Genomic DNA, 25,563 nt, shown 5'->3' with positions numbered 1-25,563 from the left:
ACCTGCCAATGCAGGGGACACGGGTTCGAGCCCTGGTCTGGGAAGATCCCACATGCCGCGGAGCAACTAAGCCCACGTGCCACAACTACTGAACCTGGGCTCTGGAGCCTGCGAGCCACGACTACTGAAGCCCGTGCGCCTAGAGCCTGTGCTCCGCAACAAGAGAAGCCCCCGCTCGCTGCAACTAGAGGAAGCCCGCATGCAGCAACGAAGACCCAACGCAGCCAAAAGTTAAATAAATAAATAAATAGATAGATTGGGGGAACACATCGTTCACAGGGACACAGTGAGTCGCATAGAAAGTCGGTTGTAGAAAGCTGGCCACTTCTGTAGAGCTTGCGTGGAGACGACTGGCTGGGTGACCTGGGGCCTCTGCAGCTCTTCTGTAAAGTGCACATGCTATGGATTGATGACTGCTCTCCTGTCTCTGGGTCTTGTCTTTCCAGTCGTCCAGCATGCTCTGCCCACCCCCCGCCGAGGCGCACTGACCATGAGCGTCAACTCCTCCCTCAGCCACAGGAAGGAGCTGAGTAACCTCACCGAGGAGGACGGTGGCCAAGGGGGCGTCGTCGTCACCGAGTTCATCGCCATTGTCGTCATCACCATTTTCGTCTGCCTGGGCAACCTGGTAATCGTGGTCACCTTGTACAGGAAGTCCTACCTCCTCACCCTCAGCAACAAGTTCGTCTTCAGCCTGACCCTGTCCAACTTCCTGCTGTCCGTGCTGGTGCTGCCTTTCGTGGCGACCAGCTCCGTTCGGAGGGAATGGATCTTCGGTGTGGTCTGGTGCAACTTCTCGGCCCTCCTCTACCTGCTTATCAGCTCGGCCAGCATGCTCACCCTCGGGGTCATCGCCGTCGACCGGTAAGCTTGCATCACACTCAGAGAATCGAAGGGTTTAGGAGTGTGGGTGAAGGGGGGACCTGAGAGATCATGTGGGCTGTGCCCTCCAAGCTGCCTCAGTTCCTCGGGAGGGTGTCACGTCTGTGCTGGGGAGGGTGAGAAAGCAGAGTTCTGCCTCTTCTTGTATCCCCTCAACCAGAGCACCTCTGATTTTATCTGGTCTAGGTTGCATGTAGTTGGGGACTTCCCTGGTGGTCTAGTGGTTAAGACTCTGCGCTTCCAGCTGCAGGGGACGTGGGTTCGATCCCTGGTCAGGGAACTAAGATGCCACATTCTGTGCAGCGTGGCCAAAAAATGAGAAAAACAAATTAGAAAGAAAAGTTCTATTAACTTCCGCTTCTCAGTTGATAGTTGAGAAACAGAAGCTGAGGAAGGTGACGTGGCAGAGGAGGTGTCAGATCCAGGTCTTCCCCAAAGTGCTGCCTGCTCTCTGTTGCTTTGGGTTGGGCCAGAGCCGCACCAGGGCAGCCCAAAGAGGAAATACTCTCTATCCTCCACAGTGCAAGGGCCTGAACATCAACTCAGTCCTGGATGGAAGGAGAGCAGGGGAAGGGAAGACAACGCAGGTAGTAAAGATGGTGGCACCTGGGGGAGACAGTGTGTGCTTTAAGACATCTGGGCTGTCCCTTCTTGTGGCATAGCTGTCTCTAACAGCAAGGAATAGTACTGCTGACACCCCTCAGCTCTATCTAGAAGGTTCTTCCAGATTCCTACGTTAGGCTGTCAGATTTAGTTGTTAAAGTCCTGTAGGCTTTGACAGTGAGTTTCCGACCCCTGGAGTCTTCTTTATTAGGATTTTGCCAATGGTCACTTCATTCATCCCAGGCAAGGGTTCAACTGTACAAGGGCAGAGGGGGGAGATTCAGATTCTCTGTGATTTATAGAATTGGGGAGGGAGTCAGGGAAAACACAGAGGGGTTCCCCAGGGCTGTCGTCACTGGGTGACACGAGTCCCCTGGCTCCCTTGGGATCGTCCATTTTTGAGCCGATGAGTGGTGGCTGGATGGTCTACCCAAGGTGCAGGCCTCCACTAGGGCCGAGGCCAGAATCCTTTCAGGCCTCTGCGCCTGAGGGGGGTTAGAGTGAAGGAAGCCATTGGTCAGAACTAATCAGGTGGCTTCTCCAAATATCTTCTTTCCCCGCAACAAAAGAAAATAATACCAAAAATAGAAAGAGTACAAGAAATATCCATAATCCCGCCAATCAGGAGCAATCACTGTTTACTTTTGTTTGTTTGTTTGTTTGCGGTACGCGGGCCTCTCACTGTTGTGGCCCCTCCCGTTGCGGAGCACAGGCTCCGGACGCGCAGGCTCAGCGGCCATGGCTCACGGGCCCAGCCGCCCTGCGGCATGTGGGATCCTCCCGGACCGGGGCACGAACCCGTGTCCCCTGCATCGGCAGGCGGACTCGCAACCACTGCGCCACCAGGGAAGCCCTACATTTTTTTAGTATACTTGCCTCCAGAGATTTTTGGCCGCATGCAGTAAATTTAGAAAATAGACTCAAGGCACATGTGGTTTTGTGACCTGCTTTTTCACTTAACTAGTGATTGTGAGCATTTTTCCCACCTGCAGATATCCCTGGAGAACATGATTTTGAATGGTTACGTGGTATTCCGTCCTCTGGATGGACTGTAGTTTATTTTTACAGTCCCCTGTTAGCTTACTATTTTATATAGCACTTTGATGAAGATGTATGTCTGTGGAATTGTGTTTTCAGTCACAGTAAACACACTTTGAAGATTCTTGATGTGTAAAAGGCGGGCTCCCCTTCAGAAGCTTGTACAGGTTATTACTTCAGCAGCCGTTCATCGGCATCCTGTCAAGACTGATAGTAAGCACTGCAGACATAACTGGAAGTCTGTTGGCAGTAGGATGGGATGGGGAGTCGTTACTTTTGGGATATCCCGTCCTGGGTCCTGTGGAAGGTGGAGTGGGGGCCAACAGCTCAGGAGCAGAGCGGGAAAGTCGGTTTTTAGATGCCTCTCGCAGAACTGTGTATACGTGGATGCTCAGTAAGTGAAGGCAGCTCTCGGAGGCCGTATACTGCTTACTTGGATCTGAGGTCTAGGTAAGCGAGAGTGCGATTTCCACCAGCAAGCATGCCCGATTCTCAAATCACGCCATCAAAATGCATCAAACGAGAGAGCATTTGCCTCTTTCGACGCCTTGCTCTTTCACGCTGGGAATATCTGCTGGGTGTCTGCTCTGTGAAAGGCCCTGTGCTAAATCCTCGGATGGTAGGATACAGCATGAGCAGGACGCAGCCCTTGCCCACCAGGAGTTCACAGCTTCATGGCAGAGGCTGACCCGTGGGTCCTGATGTGAACGCAAAGCAGAATTAAGCGCTATGACAGCTCCCGTGGCTGCTTCTGATGGCAGGGCCTGCAACGCTCTGGGGAAAAGGGGGCATTTGAGCTAAGTCCTAACAGTGAATAGGATTGTAGGGGCCCTTCCGAATGAAGAAGCCACCTCCATTTATTCATTTGATTAAACAGTTATGGAGGACCTAACGTATGCCTGGCCAGGTGATTGGTGCTGGGAACGCGCAGCTGAAGGAGATGAACAGACACGCTGAGGAATTCGCGGTGTTGGGGGGATAGACATGTGGCCAGGTAATTTTAGGACCATGTGGTGTGTACGCAGAGCCAGTGTGTTGAAGGTGCTGTGAGAACGCAGAGGAGGGAGCAAGGCCGGAAGTGGTGAAAAAGCATGGCGTGTGGGACACAGCTGGAGACCAGGGGAAACAGCTGGTCACGGAAGAGGTGACGCACGTGAACAAATGGGCGTCACCGGTCATCTCACCAGAGATTTAATCCAGGCACCCCAGACCCCACGGCCCGCGCCAGGGTCACCCAGTGACAGAGCCGTGAGTCGAGCAAGGGCTTCTGCCTCTCCCAGCGATGACAAGTCACCAAGGCCTGGTTGTCTCTGGAAAATAGATCATTTCCTCCTGCGAGCGTAGCAAGATGGATTTGGCCATCACAGTGCTTTGCCCAGATCTTTGACTATAAGATATAGACTGCTATAAAATTTGGTGTCTTCAAATATTTTCATGGCAGGTACGATTAATTTTTTTTTATTATTGGTCATTCGTGTGGCTAAAAATACAAATTGACTGGACCAGCGAATCGATCATGTTCATATAAATGATCACCATCTGACCAGGATTTCAAACACCCCTTCCCCTGTCCTCACGAATTTTAGGGAATTAAATTTACTTGATATTAGTGATTTTGAAGGTTGCATATTTGCCTTCTATGTTGGAAACCTAAAGATGCAGCTTTGTGTGGGGGTGTGTGTGTGTGTGTGAGAGAGAGAGAGAATGAGAAAGAGAGGGAGAAGCAGAGACAGAGAGAGGTGGAGGGGATGGGTAGGAAGGAAGGGAGAGTGAGAGGGAGGGAAGCAGGCGAGAGGAGGCAGTAGTAAAAGATAAGTGAGGAGAGAGGAGAGAAGAATAAGAGAATGGGGGTGGAAGAAAGAGATGGGAACATCGGTAAGAAAGTGGAAGGAAACAAGGGCGGGGGGCATGATCTCTACTAGAATGTGTTACATGCTAGTCACCTGCCGGGGACCGCACTATGCCATTAACAAATGTAGATCCCAGCTAATCCTCACAACGACCCTATCAGTCCTCATTTTGCAGAAGAGCCTGGCGAGGTTTTGCAAACTCGCCCAAGTCCACATGGCCGGTAAGTAACTCGGCCAGTTTCTGAGATGCTAAAGGCTTTGGTTTTAGGGTTCTTTTGGCTAAATATACATACATGGCAATGCTCAAATCTACACCTTTATCAAGATATAAACATGCCAACATCTGTCCACAAAAGGAATTTTTTTAATGGGTTTCATAGATTTGAAACTTCATTTTTTAAACTTAAGCCTTATTTAGGCCTAGTTGCAGGTTCAAAGGAAAATATAGAACAAAAGCAACTCCCTATTCCCTGCAGGTTAATACAGGCCAAAACGGAGGGGTTTTCCTTTGTTTTCCATACTCTTAGCTGTCTTCTGAAGCTCTCCATCTTTTCTCCAACAACTCATTTTTAGACACGAGCCCAAGCACCACCGTTGGTCCCCAAAGAGCCTTTTGTGATGTCACGTGTAACTTCAAAGTGGTAATGCCCGTAGGGGCTCCAATGCTTAGCTCTCCTGCCACGAGATCACCCACTTAGATAACGACCTCTGTTTTTTTTTTTTTGCACAGGCTCTGGACGCACAGGCTCAGCGGCCATGGCTCACGGGCCCAGCCGCTCCATGGAATGTGGGATCTTCCCGGACCGGGGCACGAACCTGTGTTCCCTGCATCGGCAGGCGGACTCTCAACCACTGAGCCACCAGGGAAGCCCCGTCGTAATGATTTTGATGACTGGTTGAACGTGGCTGGTCAGAGGAGACGGGGACAAGCTCATGTTCCCCGGGCCTGGCCTCCCACACCTACCTGTACACTCACCCCTGAAGTGTTGCCTGAGGTCAGAGTGCCTGCACGAGTTTTAAATGGGCAGAGGAAAGTAGGAATATCCACCTTGTTTCTTTTTAAAAGTGGAGAAAACCTTCCTGGAAGTGCCCCCAATCCCACCCCAGCAAACTCCCCTCACATTTCATTTGCTAGATGATGTCACACAGGTCAGTGCCTCAGCTGGTCACCTGGCAAGGGAGGGGATACCACCAGCATGGCCTGATTCATCCCCTGGTGCTTAGAAAGGCCCAGCGTCCCCTGTGGTCACAGCAGTTTTGCAGGAGCAAGATAGGGATTCTGTCTTCAGGAAGGAAGGGGGAAAGGTCAGTGCACAATGTCCCAGCTCTGTCCCCGCTGCCATCTAAAGGGAGGCCCCATCCAGCCCTTTCCCCCCACTCGAGCCCATTCTGTCCTTGGAGCAGATCTATGCCAGACGTTGTGATTCCCATCTTCCTGGTGAAGGAACTGAAGCTCTGAGAGCTTAGCTCAGCTACCCAAGGTCACACAGCTAGTGGACAGCAGAGTCGCCATCTGAACCCAGGGATTGCCAACTCCAAAGGCATGCTTCTTTCACGGGGCTGCACGGCCTTTGCAAGATGCGAACCCAGATGCCAGCAGAAGACAGGAATTGCTTTACCCCAGGCTCTGTGCAGGGGTTCTGTAATCCATACCATAATCACGGTGGTTTCCTCTCATCAGGCTCCACGCTCAGAAACACTCCTTCCAGGCTGGACCTTGGTGGGGCCTCGAGGCTTGAGACCAGCAGTCCCCGTCTTGCCTCTGATTTGGAAGGCCTTTCATCCAGGGCCCCCTCCATGAGAGCCTGCCCCAGGCAGCAGGTGGTAATTCAGGCCGTGGCCCCTGTCCCTGAGCTCTAGTGCCCAGGGGTGACTCAGGAAGGTCCTGGTGGAGCAGTTGGTTCACAGGTGTTGTGTGAGGCTCATAGCCATAGTCATCTCCTAAGGTTCCGCCTGTAGCAGGCAGCCTCAGTGTGGTCACCCCTGTCCCGCCGCACGTTGCCCTCCTGCAGAAGCTCCGTCATTAAAGAACATTTCCTTTGGATAAAATGTCCGGGTGGGGAGGCTGGTGGTTTACTTTCAACCCCATGGTCTAAATCCTCCCACCCACTCCAGTTAAAGGGTCAGAGCTCAGCTGGCTGGCAAGGCTCTGCACGCCCCGGCCCCCTGGCTCCTTTTCTCCCCGCGCACCATCACCCCGCGCCGGCCTGGTTGAGCTACAGGCAGCTTCCTCATTGAGCCGGTGCTCAGGTACATCTCCGCGTCTCGCCAAGGCTGGCGTTCTGCCTCAGCTGTTCCTGGGCCAGTGCCTCTGTTCTTTCAAGACCTGAGTTTGTGTGCCATCTGGTCCAGGAAGTCAGCCCTGACCCTGCAGTCTGGATCCGAGGCCCCGTCAGTATGAATCAGTAGCTCTCCAGGCCTCTCTCCTTCTTCACAGAGCTGAGGGGTTAGGAACCACCCCTGGTCTGTGGACTCCCGAACAAGACGGTTTGCAGGGAATTGCTGGCATGTGCGCTGGGGACTGTAGAGTCAGGTTGCCCTGGGTTTTATCTTGTTTCTTCCCCTTCCTTATCTAGAGCAGATTATTTATCCTTTCTCTGCTGTTAAGATGAGGATAATGACAATGCCAGTCACTCTAAAGACTTCTTGTGAGGATTAAATATCCCCTTTCTGCTCCAGAGCCTCGTACCCTGCTTATGTGTCTGTCTCCCCCTGCACCTTTTTACCTGTATTCCCGGTGCATAGCACAGTGCTTGGCATGTGGCAGGCCTTCAGTAAACGTTCACTGAATGAATGTACCCCATAATCCTTAGATGTTCTTCTGGTTTCTGAGGACCCTCTGAAAGGGGTCTAAAAGGATTACTGTCAGAAACACAGAAGTGATCTGGCCTGATGCATGATCCCTTAGAACTCCTGGAGATGCCTGAAGACTAGCCACACCCCGAAACGTGAGCGGGCTCTGGAAACAGGGCCGCCTGAGCTCTGTGTTCTTCCTGGTGTTCCGCCGTTCTCCGATGAAGAGTTCCACGGGGCTGTGTCACATGGCCAGTCTGTGACTTGTCCGGGGAGGGTTGAGAGAAGGTGCTACTTTTAGAAGCATTCACCCCATGGCAGTGTTGAATGAGAGAAATCCAACAGAGCTCGCCACCTAGGAGAGCAGTGGGTGCCCCTCCTGGTGTGTCTTCTCTATTTTACTCGTCTCCCTCACCTGCCTCCATTCTTTTTCTAGCTACTATGCTGTCCTGTACCCCATGGTGTACCCCATGAAGATCACAGGCAATCGAGCCGTGGTGGCGCTTGCCTACATCTGGCTTCACTCCCTCATCGGCTGCCTGCCACCTCTGTTTGGTTGGTCATCGGTGGAGTTTGACGAGTTCAAGTGGATGTGTGTGGCCGCGTGGCACCGGGAGCCTGGCTATACCGCCTTCTGGCAGATCTGGTGTGCCCTGTTCCCCTTCCTGGTCATGCTGGTGTGCTATGGCTTCATCTTCCGCGTGGCCAGGGTCAAGGCACGCAAGGTGCACTGTGGCACCGTGGTCCTTGTGGAGGAGGACGCGCACAGGAACGGGAGGAAGAACTCCAGCACCTCCACCTCTTCCTCGGGCAGTAGGAAGAACGCCTTTCAGGGCGTGGTCTATTCGGCCAACCAGTGCAAAGCGCTCATCACCATCCTGGTGGTCATTGGTGCCTTCATGGTCACTTGGGGCCCGTACATGGTCGTCATCACCTCTGAGGCCCTCTGGGGGAAGAACTATGTCTCCCCAACCCTGGAGACCTGGGCCACTTGGCTGTCCTTTACCAGTGCCATCTGCCACCCGCTGATCTATGGGCTCTGGAACAAGACGGTTCGCAAGGAACTACTGGGCATGTGCTTTGGGGATCGGTATTACCGGGAACCGTTTGTGCAGCGGCAGAGGACTTCCAGGCTCTTCAGCATTTCCAACAGGATCACAGGTAACTTGGGAACTTGTCAGGGAAGGGATGCCCACCCTTAGGCGGGTGTAGCCTGTGGTCCTGCAGGCGCTCGGGCAGGTTGATGGGCGAGGTCTCAGACTCACTGCTGCTTCAGGGCTTAAAACACAGGTTTCCTTTGGGGAAGGAATATCCCAGAGTGTCCACTGTGATTCCCAAGCAGATTTCCTGAGCTGAGCAGTTCAAGGCAGGGTACACCAGAGTTCAGAAATCCGTGTTCTGTGACCACAGCCATGGCCCGCTGGCCTGGAGAGTAGATCTAGATAGATCTATCTAGAGAAAAAAGAACCCAAGCATTGGACCAGGCTGCCTTCACCTTTCAGTGTTCCTTGAAGGCAGGGTCCTCTTTAAAGCACTTCCTGCCCTCCTCAGCTACTCCTCCTGGACATACTCCGTCTTGGGCCTTTCCTCACAGGTCGGTGGTTTCTTCGTATTGTCGCTAATAATTCAGGACGTGTCGATGGCGGACCTCCACTCTCTCATTGAAATGTCACTATCTGGTGTGTGTACAGCTGCTCCTCCATTTGGTAATTTATTTCGGAGCTCACAGTTTCTGGACATGATCCCATCCCCTTTGATGAGACCCAGAGGAATTACTCTAGTGGGGGATAGATTTTTTTTTTTTTTAAACCTTTTTCTTTTGAGATAATTTTGGACTCAGTGAAGAGTTGGGAAAACAGTACAGAGAATACCCATCCACCCAGCTTCTCCTAGTGCTAACATCTTGCCTGACCGTAGCACAGCTATCAAACCTAAGACATCGCCAGGGGTGCAGCGCTATTAACGGCTACAGACTCGACTCAGATTTCACCCATTTTCCCACTGATGTCCTTTTTCTGTTCCAGGATCCAGTCCAGGATCCCACGTTGTATTCAGTTGTCACGTCTCCTTTGTCTTCTTCCGTCTTTGACAAGTCTTTTTTTTTTTTTTTTTTCCTTGTCTTCCATGACTTGACACTTTTTGTAGAGTCCTGATCGGGGATTTTGTAGAAGGCCCCTCAATTTGCATGTAGCTCATGTGTTCTCAGGGTCACAATGAGGTAATACCTTTTTGGCAGGCAAGGCTGGGTGGGTGATGTGCTCTTCCTAGTGAGCGTGCCGGGGGTACATATGTCAGTAGGTTGTCTTACTCGCTAGCTTTTACCCTGATCTCTCGGTTGATGTCTTAGCTTGGGCTGCTACAACAAACGACCGTAGACTGCATGGCTTAAACAACAGACATTCATTTTTTCACAGTTCAGGAGGCTGGAAGTCTGAGGTCAGGGTGGCAACATGGTTGGGTTCTGGTGAGGACCCTCTTGCAGGCTGTCCTTTTGCTGTGTCCTCCCATGGCGGAGGGCTGGGGAGAGGGACAGGAGAGAGCAAGGTCTCCGGTCTCTTCTTATAAGCACCCCACCCTCATGACCTCTTCTAAACCTCAGTACCTTCCCAAGGACCCATCACATTGGGGGGTTAGGGCTTCAGTGTATGAATTTGGTGGCAAGTACTTTCAGTCCCTCTAGTTAAGGTGGCGTCTGCCAAGTTCCCCCACTGTAAATTCACTGTTTTTTCCATTGTCATTAATAAGTACAACATAGCAGATATTTTGAGGCTCGCACTGTTTGTAGCATGCACTCGTGGATCTTGCCCCTGCAGTTATGACTGTGTTGTTTGAGGGAGACTGTCATCTGGACAGGCTGTTGGAAGAGAGACTCTGAGGGCACTTATCAGACCATATTCAAGGAAAGCTCCAGTTCAGCCTGCAGTTCTAGTCTCTTGCCAGATGACTTTGGGCAACTCATGCTGCTCGAGATCATTTTTCCTCCTCAGGAAAGAGGTCTTCCACCTACCCTCTCAAGAGAGTGGAAAGAAATAACAACTCTTAATTATCATGAATATTCAGTGGTAGTGATGATAGGAGTCTTTTCCATGTGGCAATTAAACAAACCAATGTCACTGATTTATCTCAGGGACTGATGGAGTGTTCCTTCTTGAGAAAGGAAGGAATTCTGGGACTTTTAATTTTGACTATAGGAGAAAAAAATCTCTCAGGAGCCCAGTATTTTAATTCCTGAAATGCCCACCCCCTGCCACTGGCAAGACCATGATTCCAAGTGTGACTTGTGAGCTAGGAGGAGTACATTCAGGGTTTGGTTTCATTTCACTGATGAACTTATTTGTTCAGATTTTGTAAAATCGCTTACCTTCTAGGCAAAAAAATAAAAATTAAAAAAAATTAAATGTTTTCGATTCCAATGAAGTTAAGAATGAGGAAGGGAAAAAAATGAGGAAGGAGAATGGAGGAGGAGAGGGTAGATAGAACAGAAAGAAACATCTGCTTTGGGGGCCAAGATTTTCCATGCAAGCCACTTGAGATTATCCTGGAAGAGTGTGTGAGGCCGTGAGAACAGGCGGAAAACACCCGCTGTGGTTGGGTTGGCAAGTCCAAGGTGGTGAGCAGTCTCCTCACTGAGGGAAAAGCAGTCTTGTGGGATGTGTTTGGGCTGGAGAGCATGTGGGATGATGGGTTCTGAGTTGCTGGCCTTCCCCTTGAATGGGAGCTGGGGGCATCCCTGCTGTCTCTTCCCGGGACGTCCTGACATCAGGAGGTGGGCAACAGCGTCAGCAGGAGTCTTGGAAAAAGAGCAGAATGCAGTGCCCACCCCAGCTCCGCGCTCTGCTCCAGCCACGCCAGGAATGCCCACAGCCTTTCTGGTCAGGAGGGAGAACTCTGCCTTCCACCTGGCATCCCTGGTAAGAAGGATGGTAAGATTTGTTCCAAAGCCAGCAAGAAAAGGCTCGGAGGCCCCGTCTCGGTTTTGTTCCTCTCCCTTTGCATTGGCATCTGCAAAGTTTTCACCAAAGGATTCAGTACACGGAATTATAAACTTTCCTAACTGTGCTTGTGAGCACAGGTGCGGTGAAGTGGCATTCCACAAACACCTGGCGCTTTCCTACCGACTCTGGGAGGCCAGGAGTTTTACACATGCAGTCATGTTTATTTCATACATAGATTTCACCCATAATCCATGGATTTTGGTTTTCTCATTCTATTAGCCCCAAACTGAAGAAGTGCAGCAGCTTAGGTTTTCCCTGGGTGCCAGCTGTCACCGGGCCACCACAATACGTTCTGCTTGTGAGGTCTCATTAGCAGATTCCCGTGGGGCTCCCCTAGGAATTGAGATCTCTGGCCTCCCTGGAGTTTGCCGGGCAGGGCCACTTCATGGTGGGTAGGTCAGCCCTGGAGTGGACATTGATTCCAGTGCTGAAACGTGAGCTAAATGCTTACGTTTGGTCTTGGGAGGCCAGACTACAACTCCAAAGCTGACAGGTGGCTACAGGTGATCAGAGCAAAGAAGGGGCCTTCAGGAGAAAGGGCCACAGGCTTCTCCAACAGCTCTGCCACTCGCCAACCCAGTTGGGGTGGACAGCCCAGACATCAGCCCAACCCAGACTTCGAGGGAGGCCTGGGCATGGTGGGAGCCCAGCCTCTTCAAATGCTGCACTCATGTGCGCTCGAAGCTCCTGGAACCGGGAATAGAGCCTTCCCAGCTGTCTTCTGCAGGGAAGGGCGCTGACTCCCATTTGCTCAGAGGAAATGCCCCACCTCAGGGCCCTTGTGAGGTCTGGGCTGGAGGGAAGGAAGGAGACCCTGGGGCCTTTGAATTTTCCTGCCTTGCTTTTACCAAGTTCCCTTCCTGGCGCCACCTAGAGGTCTTCTGGTTACTTCAAAGTGCCAATGTCACCCCAGAACTACACTCTGTTCTTTTAGCCTCTCAAAGGCACTCATGACTCTTCTGGCCACTCCAGGCTTCTGATCTGATCCCTGTGCCTGTCGTTTGGTGCCTTTTTCTTGCTTTCTTTTAAAAAAAAAATTTTGTGAAAGGGGTTGGATCGGGCCCAGCCCAGTAGATGTGTTGTTGTTTCATGTGAAAAAACTCAGGGTAACTGAGTCTACTCTCCAGTGGTAAAATGCTGGATAAACGCAGAATAGAGAGTTGCCGCCCGGCTGCCCTGTTTCCACATCTCTTAGCCGAGCCGCATTGGTCTGGCTCCAGTGATTTCTCCCGCTGGTAGAGACCAGGACTTGTGCCTGGCTTTCACTGCAGCCTCAGAGATGGTGTCCAGAACCCACTGTGGCCTCAGCCGTCCCGGTTGGCAGTGGATGTTCCCCCGGCAGCCCACCCCTCCGCAAGCCGGGCTTCCAGCTGAGACATAGTCATATTCTGAGGCCAAGACCCTGGAGGTGGCTGATCATGTTTGGGCTCTTCTCTGGCCCCAGACCTCCACACCAACCCCCAGGAGAGGGGAAGGCTCCTTGCAAAAGTGCTTTCCCCACAGGTGATGACAGGGAGCTTCTGAGAGCAACGTGCTCTGACTGCTCGGGTTCAGCCCCCATCATTTCCTCTGTGGCTCTGAAGGAGAAAGGAGGGCATGTGTGTCACGTCGCTTTGTCCCCTCAGAAGAATTAGGATGAAGGTACAGGGTGGAGGTGTCTCCTGTCTGTAGGTTTGCTGGGGGGAAACGCTGGTGGTCCATCGTGGCAGGTAGGTAGGTCTTCCTCTTGAGATTGGAGGAGTTTGACTTTTCTGTGCTTTTTTTAATTGCTAAGAGTGCCTTTTTTTGTTAGCTCCATGGTCTTTATGGCCTCCAGCTCTTTTGTTCATGGAGTCATTATTTTTTCAGTTTTCTAAGGACACCCAATTAGAATTCTGTTTTGTTTTCTGAAGCTCCCTGCATTGTCTCCTGAGACATCCTTTTTTCTCCTTTCTCTCCTTCCTCCCTTACTTTTTTATTGCCCCATCTCTGCTAGTGCCTTTCCTTAAGTATCTGGTGATCTCCACTGTCCCTCACGGTTAGTAAGTCAGCCCAGGAAAGCCGGCGGGAAGCCCTGGGCGGTGGTGGGACTGGGCCGTCTCACAGGGTGCCCAGATCTTGGGGTTTGCGGGGCTTTTCCTCTGGCTGGCTGGATTACCCTGGAGACGGGGTCTCTGGTCTCCTGCCCAGGTTAGGTGAGGCAGTGGGGTGGGGCTCCCACTGGTAACTATGTAGCCTCTCATTGTTCCCTCGGTTTTTGCCACGTTGCCATGTGCCTGGTGTCGCTAAGGCCAGAGTCCCCCAGTTCACTCTGTCCACTCTCCTGCCAACATGGGGAACGAGAGCCTGGACCCCGAACTGGGAACAGCAGTGGAGGCGACCCACTGCTTCCTGTAGAGACTTTCCATCAAGCCCCACCTGCCTGCAGAGACTCCGGGCCTCCAGTTCCTGAGCTTCTGGGGGCCTCCTTCAAGGCCTCCCCCTCTGCCAGCCTCAGCTCTTTCCTGGGCTAGTTCCACTGCCCACTTCCCACCTTCCAACTTAAAAACATCCTCTTCATTTGGGGGTTTCGGCCTCTTCAAAAAATATCCCTTTTGGTATTCAGGTAGGATCTCAGGAGTTAAACACGCACCCGTGTTTAACTGGAAGATCTTCTCCCAGGACTGTTCACCTCGTTTCCTCTCCCACCTGCCTTGTTGGTGTTTGACGTTTGTCACGAGCGCTTCCCCTCTGGGGGGCCCAGTGAATCCTGTCACAGACTCCCTGGGATAGGAACAAGGGGCGAAGTGAAGGAAGGGCAGCTAAGAGCTTTGTGTCCTCAGTGCGTGGAGAGCACGCATTGCGAGGAGGACAGAACGGACGGGAGCGGAGGCGAGGCCCCTGGGGACTGGGTGGGCCGTGGATTGTGCAGTCAGTGCCGACCTTGCCTTGCAGACCTGGGCCTGTCCCCACACCTCACGGCACTCATGGCAGGCGGGCAGCCCCTGGGTAACAGCAGCAGCACGGGGGACACCGGCTTCAGCTGCTCTCAGGACTCAGGTAAGCCCCTCACCTGTCGCGCTTCCCCAGTGCCTGCCGGGTGGGAGCTGGCGGGGAGAGGGATGTCTCCCAGGGTGTGGAGGGGCGAGAGGCAAGGGTCTGGGTGTCCAGTCACAGCTCTTCAGCATCTCTGTGCCCCAGTTTCCTCCTCTCTACAGTGGGGATCTCAGCTCCTGTTCTCTCTGCCATGCAGGGTTGTTGTGAGATTCAAATTAAGTGAAAGCCTTTGAAAAGTTAAAATGCTAAGTGATTGTCAGTTGTTACTCGAATTATAATAACCATCGTCCAGTGCAGGCTCCGGAGTCAACCTGCTTGGTTTTCAGTCTCGAATTGACTCTTTTTTTTTTTTTTTTTTTTTGCGGTACGCGGGCCTCTCACTGCCGTGGCCTCTCCCATCGCGGAGCACAGGCTCCGGACACGCAGGCTCAGCGGCCATGGCTCACGGGCCCAGCCGCTCCGCGGCATGTGGGATCTTCCCGGACCGGGGCACAAACCCGCGTCCCCTGCATCGGCAGGCGGACTCTCAACCCCTGCATCACCAGGGAAGCCCTCGAATTGACTTTTAAGAGCTGTGTTATCTCAGACAAGCTGCTCAGTCTGTTTCTAAACCTTCGCGTTTCTCCATTTGTGAGCTGGGGCAGCCGTCCCTCTATCAAGGGCAGCTCCAACCAGGTCGGATACCTTGTCACCATCATTAGATGCCCTGCGACATGCCTATGGGGAACTTGGTCTCCCCAAAGAAGCACATCTCCAGCAGCATTCTCCAGACCCTCCCTGTAGCTGTGGCCCAGCGGATGGTGCCGGCCCAGGACTCCTCCCCCCAGCGGCAGGCTCTGTGATGTCACAGTCTGCTGCCGACCGCTCTGGGGACCCAAGTGCCACACCCCGTGCTTGCCAGTTCATGACTGGATGAGAGGCTCGTGGGCAGAGGCCGTCGGTGTCCCTACGTCCGTCATTCATGGAGCTGACGAAGCACCCCGTCCCGGGGCTGCTGTCTGGCCGTGTTCTGGGCATGAAGGGAGGGTGCTAAATACTGGCCCTCGACAGCAGGCTGTCTGTGGGCATTTCCCTCCCTGCTCTTGCATCTCTCCTGCCGGGACCTTTGGAAAACTCCTCTCTGCCTTGACCTGTGTTTCTTGGCCTGAGCCTGTGTCACGGAATTCCGGGGGTACCGGCCGTGGTCAGGGACCCAGCCCAGGCCTCCTGTCGTGGAGCATTTCCCCGCAGGCAGAACGTTCCCTGAGGATGTTCTCCCACTGGCAGCCCGGAGGCTTGAACCACTGGTAGCACCCGCCCTCGTAGGCCTGAGTCCCTTCTGTGACTTGAAGGACGGGAGGGTCTCTGTCTCTCCTCGGGCTCCCTCCCTCTTCTCAGACAACCAGCAGGAATCCAGAGGCAGAGTGACATTCATTCATTTAACAGATATTTACTTGCCAGGCCCTTGCTTTGAGCAGACACTGCGCTAGGTTCCGGAGATGTAGTGGTAAACTGCCTTCATGGGGCTTCCCGTCTAGTGGGAAAGACGGCCATCCCATGCGCTTTAAATGGGTGAATTGTGTGGGATGCAAATTATACCTCAATAATTCTGCTTTTAGTAAGGGTTATAAGGGTGATGAGAGCTATGAAAGGGGAAGCTGAGTGCCGTGAGGACACGTAACGGAGTTGTATGTGCCCCCTGTTGGGGAGAACTTGTCGGGGGGGAGGGTGGTGTTAGAAAAGCTTCTCTGAGGAAGTGATGTTAAAACCTGAAGAGTGAATAGGAGGTGACCAGGCAAAAAGGAGTAAGGGGACAGTGTCGTAAGCCAGCGGTCCCCAACCTTTTGGGCACCAGGGACCGGTTTCGTGGAAGACAATTTTTCCGCGGACCAGGGAGGGCGTGGTTCAGGCAGTGATGCCAGCGATGGGGGAGCCGCAGGTGAAGCTTCGCTCGCGTGCCCACCATTCACCTCCTGCTGTGCGGCCCGGTTCCTAACAGGCCGCAGCCCGGTACCGATCCGCGGCCCGGGGCTTGGGGACCCCTGCTGTAGGCAGAAGAAAGAGCATGGGCTTTGGGGGTCACACAGACCGGAGTGTGAGCTTCAGCCCCGCTGTTTCTTAGCCGTGTCCTCACGAGTGATGACTTTCATTGATGAGGCACCTGTTGTGTGCCAGGCAATGTGTCACATCTTCACACGTCCCAACTCAGAATCCTCCCAGCAACTCTGTGAGGTAGAGAGAATTACCATCCCCATTTTGTAGACGTGGAGGGATGCTTAGGGACTAAATATCCTGCCTGTGATCCTAGATCTGTCCGATTTGGGAAGCTGCGTGCTGAACCACCATGTTGTGAAGTCCACTAGAGGAACACGCCTTTTCAGGTTGCTCTGCAAAAACACATGAGGGGGGCTTCCCGGGTGGCGCAGTGGTTGAGAGTCCGCCTGCCGATGCAGGGGACATGGGTTCGTGCCCCGGTCTGGGAAGATCCCACGCGCCGCGGAGCGGCTGGGCCCGTGAGCCATGGCCGCTGAGCCTGCGCGTCTGGAGCCTGTGCTCCGCAACGGGAGAGGCCACAACAGTGGGAGGCCCACGTACCGCCAAAAAAAAAAAAAAACAAAACATATGAGGAGCTCCCAGCTCCCCTTTCTTCCTAATTTCCTGAGCACCAAGGCCTTGAAGGACTGATAGCTGGAGACTAAGACAGAACAAGACTGGTCCCCCCGCCCCACCCCTGCCTGCCCGCCTGCCCAGCTCTCTCTCATAGGACTTCCTTCCTTTCTGCCTTTTCCCCACTTTTTGGGGGGCATATTTCTCAATCCCTTTTTGGCCCCCAAAGAACTTTACATGTTCAGGTTTGAAATGTTTATTTAGCACAGCATACTTTAACTAGAATGATAGAAATTCAAACTGTTAGAAGAATCACTGTGAACACAAAGCCCCTTTAATAGGGCCCCCTCGTCCGCTCAGCCCAACTGCCCTTCCCCATTCCAGGTCTGGCAGACTCATCACTTGTGAGTCTGCTCGCTGTGGCGGGTAACCCGTCCGCCTGGATAACGCTGCTGTATTTTTGGTGTGTCTGAAGCAGCCCCAGTGGCTGGCTGCAAACTCCCCGAAATGGGACGAGAGACAGTGTGTGTCCTGGGCAAATGCTGCAGGACACTTGGTTGCACCTGACTGTGGGTTTGAATAAATGAAAGGGGAGAGAGGGACGCAAGGGGTGTGAGCGCGGGCGAGAAGGGTGGCGAGAAGGACTTGGTGTCGCCTGTTGTAGGCGCACAGTCCGCCCTTGGTTTTAGGAACGGACATCATGCTGCTCGAAGACTTCACGTCTGATGACAACCCTCCCTCCCACACTTGCCCGCCCAAGAGGAGGAGCTCAGTGACGTTCGAAGATGAAGTGGAACACATCAAAGGTGCGTTTCTGTGACTGATGGCTTCAGGGAAACGGGGGAAAGGAAAGGATCTTAGGAAAGCTCCTGGGCCCAGCCTGCTCCCATCCCCAGCACACCAGGGCTCCCGCCTTTGCCCAGCCCCACGTCACTCCCGACCTGCCAGTCTCACTTAAGTCCTTAGGCTTCCAACTCTCGGAGCAAGCAGCATCTAGGGCTGGGCAAGCAGTGGCCTACATACACAGACAGACAGACACACACGCACACACAATTCCCATCTCCTCCCTCAGGAAGTTGCCCGACTGGATACAACAGTTTCTGAGCCCTCCGCGGTTTCTTTCCTTTATGGATGATGTGTGGTTAGGAGACTGAACCTGCCCTCTTTGAGCCTCGGCTTCCTCCCGTGGAAAAGGGAAGTCATTGCCCAATGAGTGCGCCGACTTCACCGGAGGCAAAGGCCGCCGTCTCGATTGGCCTGTTGCCTCTGAAGCTGATGGGGGCGCTGGGATCCTGTGAGAGGAATGAGTTCTGCTATAATCCAGTCCCTACGTTTTTCTGCTCCGGTTGCTCTGAATTCAACCCTCAGCACTCTCGGTGCGTCTGGAACTTGGGGTCTAGTTTCCCATCCAGATATGCTGATTAGAAGAGTGACAAAGGAGCCGTCCAGGCCGCCCACAGATGGAAGAATCTCTTTTTTTCTGAATCCCACCCAGTGGTGAGGACACCCACTGACATGGCCGGATGTGGATGTGGTGGAAGAGTCCGGGGACTTTAAGATATAAATTCTTCAGAAATGCTGAGTACCAAAATAAATATGGGCCGGGACAGAGTTTTAGGTTCATAATTTGTCCTATCTCTTCTACCACCCCCTCCCTGATTCCAGATGAATGGAGGGGTGGTCATGGGCGTCAAGGAGGCAGATATCAACTCGTCTGCTTTACGGGCAGAGTGGATTCAAGAACAGAGCTTGGATTAGTAGCTTCATGGGCTTTATAATATGTTACTCCCGTGTTAAAAAAAATGGATTGAAGCCCTCCGCAATCCACCCAGCCCGCATAGGGCCAAGCCTGCCCCATCCAGCCTACATGTTGGGGGATGGCAGTTCCAAAGGCGCCTTCTCTGCACGCAGGGCAGGGAGCAGGCACGTGTGTAAGACCATGTCAGTCCTCCCGGGAGTGAGTGGCAGGGCAGAGGTCCTCCCCTCTTTCCCTCCTGGAGAATGGGGTGGAAGTTGCCTACTCTAGACAACGGGAGGTGTAGGGGATACGCCGTTCCTCCCAAAATGTCAGGAGAGAAACAGGCAGTGAGGTTAATAGTCATAAGGCCATGGATGTGAAATTGAAGGGCCCCCTCCCTCTGTCCCTCCCTCTGTCCCTCCCTCTGTCCCTCCCTCTGTCCCTCCCTCTGTCCCTCCCTCTGTCCCTCCCTCTGTCCCTCCCTCTGTCCCTCCCTCTGTCCCTCCCTCTGTCCCTCCCTCTGTCCCTCCCTCTGTCCCTCCCTCTGTCCCTCCCTCTGTCCCTCCCTCTGTCCCTCCCTCTGTCCCTCCCTCTGTCCCTCCCTCTGTCCCTCCCTCTGTCCCTCCCTCTGTCCCTCCCTCTGTCCCTCCCTCTGTCCCTCCCTCTGTCCCTCCCTCTGTCCCTCCCTCTGTCCCTCCCTCTGTCCCTCCCTCTGTCCCTCCCTCTGTCCCTCCCTCTGTCCCTCCCTCTGTCCCTCCCTCTGTCCCTCCCTCTGTCCCTCCCTCTGTCCCTCCCTCTGTCCCTCCCTCTGTCCCTCCCTCTGTCCCTCCCTCTGTCCCTCCCTCTGTCCCTCCCTCTGTCCCTCCCTCTGTCCCTCCCTCTGTCCCTCCCTCTGTCCCTCCCTCTGTCCCTCCCTCTGTCCCTCCCTCTGTCCCTCCCTCTCTCCCTCCCTCCCTCGTTCCCTCTCTCCCTCCCTCCTTTCTTCCCTCTCTCCCTCCCTTCTGTGCACTTTAGGTGTCAGGAGTCCTAATCCTGGGGGAAGGGGCACCCGGACCTTTAATGTGCTTCCAGTCCTGAGGTTCTCCATGGCTTTGGGGAATCTCTGAGCAAGGGTGGAGAGGACAGAGACCACATTCAGGTTTGTGGAAGTTTAGAGCCAAAGCTATTACACACTCCAGGGAGCTGAAAGACCAGAGAACTCTTTCAAAGATGTAAAAATTTGAATGTCATTAATAGAAAGTATTTATCAAGCCTTTTTCTATGAGCCAGACCTAGGCTAAAGCACCTTAGGAAGAGCTGTATAATTATCACGAGAACCCCATGATGTAAGGGGTGTGCCAGGATCTTCTCTTTACAGATGAGGTAACCGACATGAGATTAAATACTTCTAAGATTTCCCAGATAGTAAGTAGGAGAGTCAAGGATTGTCACCTTACGGACTGTGACTCCAGAACCCACACCCTTAACCTCAGTTTGCTTCCGCTCCCAGGGGCAGTGAAACAAGAGCAGGCCTATCCCGGGACAGCCATGGTCCTGGTCCCTCGCTAACCTTTTCTCTGCCTTCTCTCTCAGAAGCTGCCAAGAACCCTATTCTTCACGTGAAAGCCGAAGTGCACAAGTCCTTGGACAGTTACGCAGCCAGCTTGGCCAAAGCCATAGAGGCTGAAGCCAAAGTCAACTTATTTGGGGAGGAGGCTTTGCCTGGGGTCTTGCTTGCAGCACGGACCGTCCCCGGGGTTGGCTTTGGGAGCCGCCGAGGCAGCAGAACTCTCGCGAGTCAGAGGCTGCAGCTGCAGAGCATTGAAGAGGGGAACGTTTTAGCCGCGGAGCAGACGTGAGGGTGGATGCCCTCAACACACACTGGTGTGCAGCCATCAGAAAAAACACTGAAAACAATGTCTGTAAGTGACTTCCGTGTCTCTGTGAGACCACACGTGGGCTTCCTTGAGGTCTCAGCGATGGGACCAGAGGCATCTAGAGTACAAAGCAGAGCCAGCGGAGGTGTGGCTGAGACTTTGTGGGAGGTGGGCCGTAGAGGGGAACTAGAGACCACGGCTTAGAAGGAGACCGCCGCGTGGGTCACTTCCTCCTCTGCACAACCTGTGCCCTGGGGGTCCAGCCACGCACTGTCCCGGAGGCCTCAGGAGGCGAGCCCTTCCCAGTGCCCTTCGGAGGATGGCACTTCTTCTGGGTGGTTGACGTGGACCCTGCTGGGCCGTCAGTTTTACACTAAATGGTCCCCAGAGGAGAGCCCAGGAGCCGAGCTCCCCAGATCCAGGTGCTGCGCCCTGGGGTCCTGGTTATGACCTCGCCTCTGGTGGCGCCACCTGCTGGTGCTAGTAGGGACAGCTCACGGGCCGCTGGGCCGACGCAACAGGTCCGGGGCTGCTGTGGCTGAGGATGGGGCTGCCTCCCTAGTGACTGAGTCTTTGCTATTTCATAAGAAGGGAGAAACCACTGTAAAAGACAGGAGGAAGGAGCAGATACCAGATGTTTCATTTCTAGAATTAAAAGAAACAAAAAAATCCATTTGGTTAGGATGAAACCACGATCTTAACTGAGCCTGAAAGGGCCATGGGGCCAGGCGCTGCTGGGAACTAGAGATACTGTTATCGTTGGAGGGAATCCCCTTCACATAGGAAGACCTCATGGAATAGACTCGGCTTGTGATGTTTGATGGACTGTTTCGATTAGCTGGCCTCCAGGGAATACTCCCATAGGCAGCAGCTACTGTTTCCCCGCCCTGAGCAGTGTCAGACGAGACAGACTTGAAGAAACGCTGGACCTGGCGTCAGCAACCTGCGCGCAGGCCCGGCTCCGCCGTACCTTCCTCGTGTCATTGGGACTCCCTGTCACCTCTAGGCCATCTGGAAAATAAGATAAGGGAGTGAGGAGTTGGATTGAATGGTGGCCAGGATCATTTCTGACTCTGACCTTTGATGTTCTCTGAATTTGTAAGTTAGGAAAAAAAAACAAAAAGTGACCCACGGACCAACATTTGCACAGCTTTTGAGTGCGGTTTCTAGTGGGCATGTGAAGCACTGCTGCGAGCCCGGGCACGTGGGCTCATCCAGTGTGTCTAGAGCACAGTTCTGACAGGATGCCAGCCGGCAAGACACACAAATGGGGGCAGAGGCGGAAGTGGGCCGCTCATTGTGACTTGGATGTTAGATCTCTCTCCCTTGGAGTTGGGATGGCAGTTACATGTGTGGGCTCGGAGCGGTGGCTGTGGTGACGTGAACCACCTGTGCCTGCCCTTCAGCTTGGGTGATTAGGTCAGCCAAGTGCAGGCCTTTCCCCGCCTTCAGAATTCCGGGGGGGTCAACAGAGGGTACATTCTGAGGAGATCTACCTGTGTCTGCTATGAGGCAGCCATCCCAGAAAGGGAATCACTTTTGTGGCGTTCCATTGGGGCCTAGCTAGCTCTCAGTGAGGCAGCGTCTCTTTGCTGTGTGGCAGAGACCCAGTGGTTGGCTGGTCCCCTGGTCTGCAATTTACAGAAGACTTCCTGAGACCTGGGGGCTGCTACCTTCACGGTGGTCAAACTCGTCAGCAACTCCTGTGGGTCAGCTGGGTGCCAGGCACTGGTCTGCATTCTGGATGGGAGTGGGAAGGTTTCCCCCTTGGGTTCTGCCGATGAGATGTGCAGATCACTCGGGCTCTGCTGTCACTACTGGGTGGCATTCCGAAACCTGAGGGCATTTTATGTTTTCTGCATGTATTTTTTCCTAGCACTTGTCCTTGTCTAGTTTCTAAAGGGACCATACTCCTGAGCTTCTAGTACGCACCAAGGTGGAACAGGGCAGGGACCTTTACCTCTAGGTTGGAATAGCCCACGATGCCGCCCCTCCCCCACCCCTTAGGGCATTTTGAGTGCCGCAAAGTGACTTGCAACCCAGGGGCTGGAGAGTGCTTCCCCTGGACAGTACTTAGCTGGGCTCTAGGGAAAGAGTCCTGAGACACCTCCCGGCCTCCAAGTCCTCACTGGCTGATCCCAAACTAGCTCAGATACACTAGGATTGAATCTAAGCCAATCTAGCAATACTGCACTTCCTGAAAGCATTCTGTGCGTTTCCTCTTTTCTGCCGAGGTCCATTTATTTATTCATCTACCAGACACTGCACATCCAGCGCGTGCAAGGCACCAAGCTAGGCTCTGTGAGTTCTAACACTACAGCGTTTTCACTCTAGTACAGGGAGAGACCTGGGAGAGACTGAGGCTAACGAATTGCAAAGTCCATTCATGATTATAGAAAGAACTGTGGGCTCCAGAGGGAGGTGAATATTTCCAGTTAGAAGGAGTTAGGGGTAGCACCATGTAGGAGGTGACTGTTTGAGCCAAGCCTTGGAGGATGTCTGGCAGCTGGAACCATATTTTGCGAATTCATGAATTCAGATTTTCCTTGATTCAGCCTGAGCAAGAGAAAGGAGAGCAAAAGGAGGTGGCTGGGGGAGAGGGTGAGGACATAATCCCCACACGCCCTGAGGTTTCTGAGAGGATTTTTGAGGACCCCTGTGCTTAGTGCAGAACCCCAACTGCCCCCGCTGAACCCAGGCCCATTATAATGCTTTATCCTGCTGTGCAGCGGCAGCCTGAGGACTTCCTGAGGGGGCCACGTGGACAGTGGCAGGTGGGACACTTGGCCACTTGTTCACGTAAAAACCTCAGTCCTGCATCTTCTGGTTTTGACAGGACCACGTTTAGGACTGTTGCCCATCTCTGCTTCTTTCATAGAGATTGCCACTTGACCGGGTCGCCCCCAGTGCTATACCCCAGATACCAGGTTTGGGGGCTAGTGTGACCCAGAAGGCACTGGAGTCCCACGCCACCGAGCACACAGCTCAATCCCTAGCCTTTTCCCAGGCCAGACGCACCAAGACTGGAGTTCAGGGCCTTCGACACTAGGTGGCAGCAGTGTGGCTGTGATGCCGCTGGCAGTTCCCCACCGGGAAGAGCTAAGGGTAAAGCTGAAGGCTTGTTTGCTTCTGGCTTCGAGCACTTACTCTGAGCTCCTGGTCTCCACTGCAGTCCTCGGCCTTTCAAGGACCACCCAGCTAGCTTGCTTACAAGTGTGACCCCATTCGGGGTTGCAGGTACCGCCAATGCTCAGCTGTGTGAGCTTAAGCAAATCACTGCTGTAGAAACGGGGTTGAGGAATGTTAAGACGAGGGCCATCTGGTGCTAATGTTCTTTGATTCTCATTTAAGGAGCTGCTGTGTAGTCTCTGAGTGAACGGCGAGACTAACTCAAGTGTTTGCAATAGGCCAAGGTAGTTTGGAGTGGACGGGAGAGGGAGGAAAAGCGCTTTGATACAGTGAGAGACTTTACTGGCCTGTTCAGATTTAACTAGATGAGTATTTTGTCTACCCTGATAGTGGGTCCTTGAAATACTTGCAGATTAGAGACAGGTCTACGGATGGACCACAGGATATACTCACGACAAGGGTTCAGCCTTGAGCCCCAGCCGTCTGGAAGGAACTGTGGAGGTGATGTAGCTACAAAAGGATGCGACAGGGAGCTAGCACATAGTGAGGGCCTACCGCGTGCCTGACCTGTTAAGACATCTGAGGGCCCGTCATGTGCTAGGCATTAGTTGGGCACTTCCAAATGCTTCATCTCACTGCAAATGATATAGTGGGGATAGGGCAGGCTTTGGTACGGGACGTTCTGGGTTCGGATTCCACGCTGCCGCTTGTGAGTAAGGTGTCCTTGGGCTAATTGCTCAATCTTTCTGTATTGCCGTTTCCTCATCTATAAAATGAACTTTGTATTGTTTCTCTGTGGGGACACAGAATCCAGGGGGGCCTCTGATTATGTGGATTAGAGCATCCAGCACAGTGCCTGGGGCATAGCTGATGCTGAACCCCTGCTGTTTCTTCTCCACTCTGCCGGTGGGTGTATTATTCTTCTTTTACAGGGCTCTCGGTGACAAGAAGTGAGAATCTTAAAAAGATAACTGTTATCCTAGTTAAGAGGTGTTGAAGGTTGTTGCCGTAGGAATCATCACGTCTGCCGTACAGCATGAAGGGATGTGGTGAGAAAGGAGGAGACGACAGAGAGGAGGGGGTAAAGGCTAAGTGGCACTTGGGATTCAGGAGATCTGAAGGGGCGAAACTGAGCTTTTCTGTTACTGGCTATCGAAGATGGTAGAGCCCCAGGCTGCTGTGGCATCTGGAATCAAAGCGCAAGCTCAGCTTTGAGCTCCCTTACAGCCCAGAAGGGATGCTCTCCCTGAGATGTGACCTGGAGTCTCAGGGCAGCTCCATCCTGCAGTGACAGCGACTGCTTGGCCTTGGCTTTGGGGTTCAGATTCTCTGAGTCTCCGAGCCCCTGAGGGAAGAGGCAGTGCAGGGGCAGGAGTCCATGCTGCCACCCACAGTGTACACAGAACCCCAGGTGAATTCCGTGGGAGAGTGAAGGGAAATCACATTTTTCACCCTGAAGCAAAGGAAAACGGCTGTGAGCACAGTCGTATGTGACTACAAGAGGGGGCAGAGCCGGACCGTCCTTCTGGGTTGGGGAGGGGCACACACCGAATCCAAGGAGGCCTAGGGAGGTGAAGGGAATTGTCCAAGTTCTCAAAGGAGATTAAGCCAGGGTCGGGGCTGAAACGCCAGGTCTTGGCCATGTGACTGAGAGAAGGAAAGAGCCAGCTCTGCAGCTCGAGGAGGATGAGGGATAGTTAACAGTCATCATTATTAGAAGGCCAGTAGGGCTTTACTGGGTAGGTAGGACTATTGTAAAGCAAGGAGTTTGGGAGACTGGAATATCTGCTTGCCAGACCTATAAAAAACTTCAGGCCTAAGGTGGCTGGATTCACTGGAAAGAATTCAAAGCACAAACTCAAATCTGCATAAGATTACCAAGATCACAGTTCTGCTCACTGTTATTTTTAGGAGAACAAAGTACGCAAAGCTGTGTTCATTTCCCTCAGAAAGCATTTTCCGGAGCAGTATTAACAGCTTAAGAATTAAAAGCCACTTCTGTTTTTCCTTTTTTTTTTTTTTTTTTTTTTTTTTTTTTTTTTTTTTTTTTTTTGATGCCTCTCCCTCTGTTTTGGCCT

General features: G+C 53.1%; 1 protein-coding gene across 2 annotated transcripts in view; it reads left to right on the top strand.

Annotated features, from left to right (window-relative positions):
- The first annotated feature begins 438 nt into the window (after positions 1-438).
- Positions 439-25,563, top strand: part of GPR161 (G protein-coupled receptor 161) — a 30,776-nt gene continuing 5,651 nt past the window's right edge. The window contains exons 1-5 of one of the 2 annotated variants that reach the window (XR_003002910.1): positions 439-864; positions 7,603-8,327; positions 14,075-14,179; positions 17,452-17,568; positions 20,073-20,401. Coding sequence is in view for 1 of the 2 variants with exons in the window: in XM_024742402.1 (XP_024598170.1) it covers positions 491-864; positions 7,603-8,327; positions 14,075-14,179; positions 17,452-17,568; positions 20,073-20,338 (1,587 nt within the window). In the remaining variant the exon portion in view is untranslated. Of the gene's footprint in view, positions 865-7,602; positions 8,328-14,074; positions 14,180-17,451; positions 17,569-20,072; positions 21,501-25,563 lie in introns of those variants that run through there. The other variant, XM_024742402.1, reaches the window with a different exon arrangement.

The sequence above is a fragment of the Neophocaena asiaeorientalis genome, unplaced genomic scaffold, assembly GCF_003031525.2.
Source record: "Neophocaena asiaeorientalis asiaeorientalis breed wild unplaced genomic scaffold, Neophocaena_asiaeorientalis_V1.1 scaffold99, whole genome shotgun sequence".
In the NCBI taxonomy this organism is placed as follows: domain Eukaryota; kingdom Metazoa; phylum Chordata; class Mammalia; order Artiodactyla; family Phocoenidae; genus Neophocaena; species Neophocaena asiaeorientalis.
Note: the sequence above shows the minus strand (reverse complement) of the source record. Positions and strands in the feature narration are given on the sequence as shown.